Here is a 6,209-nt window from a genome sequence, read left to right on the forward strand (position 1 = left end):
AACGATTTGTATACATACAGCACTTGACGTAATGCAGAAGACAAAAGCAAGTCCAAGTTTTTATCTACCCAGACTTTCCCCTCTGTCTGTTTTTAAAATCAAAGAGAGAGTGTCCATAGCCTTGAAGTGCTCCAACTGTCACAGGAAAATAAACTTTTACTTCTGGATCCCTGGACCTCACCATAATGGAAGGAAAATCCTGAATCTATACAATCTATTGAGCTAATGAAATTTATCATTTAATTAAATCATTCATAATTCATTCAGACAGGAGTGCAGTTCAAGAACAGTCATATCAGCTGTTTATGAGAGTGGGGAAGACTCAGGGACCTTTAGGAATATGGATGGGATACAGGAAGGGTTGCCAAAACACTAGTTTACAAAGATTTTACAGCAGTCAATATGTTGCTGCTTACCATGTACATTATGGTGTCACGCAAACCAAAAAGTGTGGCTGACTATAGTATAGACACCATGAGGCCCATTTAGGAGCTTTGAGTCTAATGACACACCCTTCGTCTGCAGATGAAAAGTGTTTTTGTTTTTAAGATTGTTTCTTTGGGCTTTATTTAACAATGACAATGAGATGCTTGTGAGGCTAATGTACTCTAACCATTCAGCTACCTTAGAAAAAGTAGTGCAAAAAACAACCTCACCACAAGATCTATTCAGTAAATGGTTACTATTTTCCTAGGCACCACTACAGAAGGAAACAGTGTGAGAGTTTTAAAAAATTTATTTTACATTTTGTCAATATACCACAGATTCCTTTCATCAGATTGTAAACCTAATTGTATATAGATAACTATTTTGAAATGCAAAATACAACAAAGAATAAAATATAGAGTAATAAAGAAGTAGAAGAAAATGTTGATTTTTATAACCCATGTCATGTTTAACCCCAGTTTTACCAAACATTTGGAAGATACAAGGAAAATGTTACAATTATTTTTTAATGTGCAATCATCTTACTCTTCTCAGATCCTACGTAAAATGTTACCCACAACTGATAAAAATTATGGACGAAACTATAATAAAAAAGCAAAAAAAAAGCAACTTCATGGGTGCATGTTCACCCTAGTTTAGGTAAGGGAAGGCTTTCACTTTGTACAGACTAGATAAGGTTAACATTTTCAGTAACAGCATATGGTTTGGTGACTGGTTTTACAGGACCAACTGCCAACTTTTTATTTTTAGACTAAGATCAAACCAACTGCGTCAAATGTGCTGCTGTGAGACAGGCTAAACCCAGGCCATGTTCACATTGATAAAGTCACTGTACGTCTAAAACAGCATTACTGAAATGCCTTAACAAAAAAAAAAAGGAAAATATGCACATCATCACTCACATAATCATCATCCATATCATCTCTCTGTCTACTGTCTTAATCCCACAAAGACAGGAAGTTTGATAACCTTCAGTGGGTATGTATTTACAGAGTTAAAGTATGGAAACAGCCTCTCAGTAAAGGGATGTGTAAAGGTGTGTATGTGTGTGTCAGTATCTGCATCAGAGAATGACAGCTTTTTTCTGTTCCAGTCCAGTTTGACTCTGATCCTCTGGAACTTCTTTGTTATTGGGAGAACAGTGGGGTGATTTGGATTGGAGTCCGCTGTGAACTCACCATCACAGAACACAATTCTGAATAATCCAGACGGTCTGTCTACGTTATTCAGGACAGACTCCGCTAACACTCCCACTGCCCAGACCGGACTGCTTCCAACCTCAACATCCCAGCTGTGAGTCCCTGAATTAAAGCCCTCAGAGCCCAGGACAGAGGGGTAGAAATAAATCCTTTCTGGATTTTCTGGAAGCTTTTGTGCTTCTCCACATCTCACACTGGTCAGATCTTCAGACAGGATGAGTTCTGGATGAGCAGTGTTTGGATCCAGAATCACGGGAGTGTAGGAGACCATCTCCTTCATCTTCTTCCAGATGTTGAAGGTCAGGTTGCCCAGGTGTTTAGGCACGTCTATCAGAGCTCCTGAGGGAAGCTGTGGATCCTCCAGCAGGGGGCGCTGCTGGACTCTTTTAACTGCAGCCTTGTAGTTCTGCAGGAATGAGACGTCTTCAGCTCTCAGCTCCTCCTCTGTGGCTCTGATTGTGTCTGAAAGAGCTGCTATCTCTCTGCTCAGAGCCTCAATCTGATCATTCATCATCTGACTCTTCTTCCACTCCTCCACCCTCAGTGAAGTGATCCTGGCCTCCTCTTCCTCTTGTAGAAACTGGTGAAGCTTCATAAACTGTTCCTCAATCTGTCTCTCTGTGTGTTCGGCCTGGACCTTAATGTGTTCTGCTGTTTGATCACAGTTTTCTTTAACTTGTTCAAAGAGCTTCAGCTTCCTCTGTAAGGGCTTCAGAACTTTCTGGAGCTCCTCTCTGTGATCCTGTGCTGCTTCAATGATGGGTATAAATCTGTGTTTTTTGTGTGTCTTTGAATCTCTGCAGATGAGACACACTGGCTGCTGATGGTCCAGGCAAAAGAGTTTGAATTTCTCAGAGTGCAGACTGCAGAGAGCCTCAGACTCTGCTGAACCTCCCTCATCTCTTTTGAGTATGAACGTCTCACACAGGTTCTTCAGTGCCAAGTTACGAGGTGGATCACGCTGTAAAGGCGTTCCTTTACAAACTGGACACTCCAATACTAGCTTCCCTCTCCACCAACTCTGCAGACAGTCTTTACAGAAGCTGTGGCTACATGACAGGACAACAGGATCTTTGAAGATGTCCTGGCAGACAGGACAGGACAGATCCTCTTCTAATAGAGAAGCCATATTCTCTCTAAGTGAAGATGGAAATAAAGCAGGTACACAGATAAAACACACTGTCCACTTTAGAACTATTTGAAAATACTTTTGCTTTTAGACTTCCCTTTTAGCTCTCATACACCTTTCCAATATTCCAGTACTCACTATATTGTTTCTTCCTGTAGCTGTTTTCCCCCAGGGGACGTCCTGTCTTTGCTTTGAATATATGTCTCTCAGTGTCTGTATCTCTCCTCAGTGGAAGGACAACAATCTGCATTTCTTGGTTTGTCTCAGGTGATGTGAGTCAGGTAAGGGGTGGAGCTTTGTTCTTTGTCCCAGGGTTCCAGTTTCTCTTTTCACTGGGTGTTATAAACTGACATAAGGTCCACTGGCCCAATCAGCTGATAGACTTTGATTTAAATAATAAAAGGAAGAGATGTGTACATAATGTGCCTATTTAAAACCTGCCCAATCTAACAATGAAACCACGGCGCTCACTATACAGCTCTACACTTTTAGTTTTACTTCTACTTCTGTTTTCATTGTTATATAAATGACTATGAGATTTGTACAGAGGATAGTGCTTGAGGAAAGGTCATGAGGTCTTTAAAATCAAAAGGTTTCATTATTTTGAGGATGTGAATATCTAAAGAAAATCTATTCAGTCTGACAGCAGTTGTTGAGATATCATGCTTGTGACTGAAAGGTCCAGTGTGTGGGATTTAGTGGCATCTAGCAGTTGTTTGACTCTCTCTTTCCAAACGCGAGGGAGAAACTATGGAGGCTGCAAAGTATGCGAAGAAGCGAACTGCGCTTCAACATGGCGGTTCAACATTGAGGCGTACACGGAAAGTGACCCACGGCCTCTGTAGATAAAAACAATTCTTATTTTCAGGTGATTATACACTAATGAAAAATAATATTATATTACATTCAATTTCTGCCAATAGATCCTCCTAAATCGTCGCCAAGTGCTTGCTTATGGTGGGAACTGTTGGGTCTCTGTAAATCATTTTGTAAGGAGTGCGATCTAGACCTATTCTATTATAACTTTTCTCATGAATTGGCACTATACAAATAAAATTGAACTGAACTGAATTAAATGTTACACACTGGACCTTGAAGTCTTGGATGGACTGAATGGTTTGTACTGACTTTTCTATTCACTTCTAATCCACACAGCACAGTGAAGGGAAATGCTTTTTACCTTAACTGCAACTGCTTAAGAACAAAGAGTCCAGCAAAAGTATGTGAGTTCAATGCCAGCTTGGGTTTGGTAACTGGTTACTCAAGACAAACTGTCAGCTCTGCATTTTTTAGATTCAGATCACATCTAGTGCATCTAATGTGACACAATGTAAACTGAAACCATGACCACACAACTGAAACTGAAATAGGAGTAACATGTATACTTTTTAAATATTTAGTTTTATAGTTACAAAACCCACTAAGATGAACAATGTCACACTGCAGCATTTGTTGTAAATGTGTGTGTTTACTTTTATAATTCATACTTTTAAAGTTCAAAAAGTAAAAAAAATAATAACATACAGAAAATATTTGGTACAGTAAGAATAAGATAACATATACTTGGTTATAATTATACAAAGTTATTAAATACATTGTAGGGTCTCAGTCACTCCCAGTGATTTAATAACAGAAGATGTAGCTACATCATATACCTCCTCTTTACATTTAATAATCCTGGGTTGCTATTCCTCATGTACTCCTCAAGTTTTGAATCCCCAGACACCACTGCTTGGTTATGACTATACAAAGTTATTAAATACGTTGTCTGTTAGGACTTAATCATTCTTATTGAAGTAATAATAGAACATGTAGATCATATACCCTTTTACAATTTAATAATGGTCTTCAAAATGACGGCATATGGAACCTCAGAATGACAGTATTTATACTTCCCAAAATATTGGTAGTCTGTCTGCTCAGCCCCAGTCAGTGCGATTATTATTTTACAGAAAACTAGAAAAAATTGTAAATTGTTAAAATGTGACTACAACATAATTGATTGACATTTTCATCAAAAGATGAAAATTACAACCAAATCAGGTGCCAAAATTCAGTTAATTTGACATTATTGTAATTTAATCCAGTGAAATAAATTAAACCGATATAGTTGGATTAGAAACTGAGTCTCTCGGCATGCAGCTCTGTCTGCTGATCTGGGTGTAACAACCGGGCGAGGTGATGTTACCATCTGCACAACCTATTGATCTGTCTGCGTTATCATTTGTTACGACGGCGGCTGGCATTGATAAAGTTTCAGGATTGGCTGCAGTAGCTGCCGGCTATTGATTCACCCTTCTTTCTAATTGAATACACAGAGTCCTTGGTATTGATAACAAAGAGCTATAATTTGATATAACAGTGGCGGGTATCGATCAGTGAATCTGATGATGTTATCAAGCAGCAAGGAGTATTGATAAATGTGATGGGGGGAAGTATTGATAAGTAGCGTGCAGGTTCAACTAGGTGAGGTCAACTGAGTGGGGACGACTGGGTGTTTTAAATAGTCGCCCTTGCTGCTGGGAGATCGGTTTCATGTCTCTGTGCTGTGTAATACATAAACTCTTAAACAAAAGCCAGGCTGTGACAAACAAATTAATAATAATCACCAATAAAGGTCAGGAAAAACTCAATGAGGGCATTGAATCACCTCTAGTGGCTCACGGGGTAAATTCAGCATAATGTACATTTCCACAGTACAAACTCATTCACAACAAGCCTCTTGACAGCGCTGACCTTTGAAGGAACAGCTAAATATTATTGGCTGTGTTGCTCCTCCACTCCACTTTCATTCCTCTGTCAACTCCACAAAAGAGGAATATGAGATAGAAGTCACTGGTATACATCTTTTGAATAAACCGTGAGAACTTGTTGTCCCGACCAAGATACAAATTTTAGTATCTGACTGTTGCAATGCTGTTAAATTTAACTGAGAGTTCGCAAGTTAGCTAGTTTGGAACTATTTTTAAATGTACAATAACAAAATGGCAGCAGGGAGTACATCTGCACAGTATAGACAAAATAGAAAGAATCTGGAAGAGCTATACAAGTGAGCATGTTCTTGTCTTGCTTGTTGCACTTTTAATGAGAAACATGGGCCTGTGCTTCACTGAGGATCATTCCTTCTGGTGTCTGGGAGGCAACTGCAGTCATCAAACTCTTTTCCAGAGGTTTTATGGTTGGTAGTTTGCAGGGGTAAACAGTTGCATTGAAAATCAGAATATTGAATATAAAATGTGGTTTATCAAACTTGTTTTATTGAACTTATTATAGTGTAGACCTAATTATTTTAGCAATTATGCATGACTGAAATCTCACATACCCCCTGCAGTACTCTAAAGTACCCCCATTTGAGAAACACTGGCCTACACCATAAATCAAGTGCCTGTTTCACTCACAGATCTAGTCCAGAAGCTCAGAAAGGACCAGCCAAA

At 39.1% G+C, this 6,209-nt stretch overlaps 1 protein-coding gene and 1 long non-coding RNA gene across 2 annotated transcripts; one reads left to right on the forward strand and one right to left on the reverse strand.

The window, feature by feature from the left end:
- Positions 1-718: 718 nt before the first annotated feature.
- Positions 719-3,023, reverse strand: LOC127371134 (nuclear factor 7, ovary-like). The gene is made up of 2 exons (XM_051413800.1): positions 2,914-3,023; positions 719-2,782 (listed from the first exon to the last, which is right to left on the reverse strand). Exon 2 carries the CDS (start codon positions 2,773-2,775, stop codon positions 1,378-1,380), a length of 1,398 nt encoding a protein of 465 aa, XP_051269760.1. The 5' UTR covers positions 2,776-2,782; positions 2,914-3,023; the 3' UTR covers positions 719-1,377.
- LOC127371161 (uncharacterized) lies at positions 2,668-5,760 on the forward strand. Its single transcript, XR_007886364.1, has 2 exons — positions 2,668-2,807; positions 3,005-5,760. It is a non-coding gene; the product is annotated as an uncharacterized LOC127371161 (long non-coding RNA).
- The last annotated feature ends 449 nt before the right edge of the window (positions 5,761-6,209 follow it).

Source organism: Dicentrarchus labrax, unplaced genomic scaffold, assembly GCF_905237075.1.
Source record: "Dicentrarchus labrax unplaced genomic scaffold, dlabrax2021, whole genome shotgun sequence".
Lineage (NCBI taxonomy): Eukaryota > Metazoa > Chordata > Actinopteri > Moronidae > Dicentrarchus > Dicentrarchus labrax.

Bases quoted from the DNA above. Each gene is read 5' to 3' on its own strand.
- LOC127371134 (XM_051413800.1), bottom strand. From the start codon at position 2,775: ATGGCTTCTCTATTAGAAGAGGATCTGTCCTGTCCTGTCTGCCAGGAC.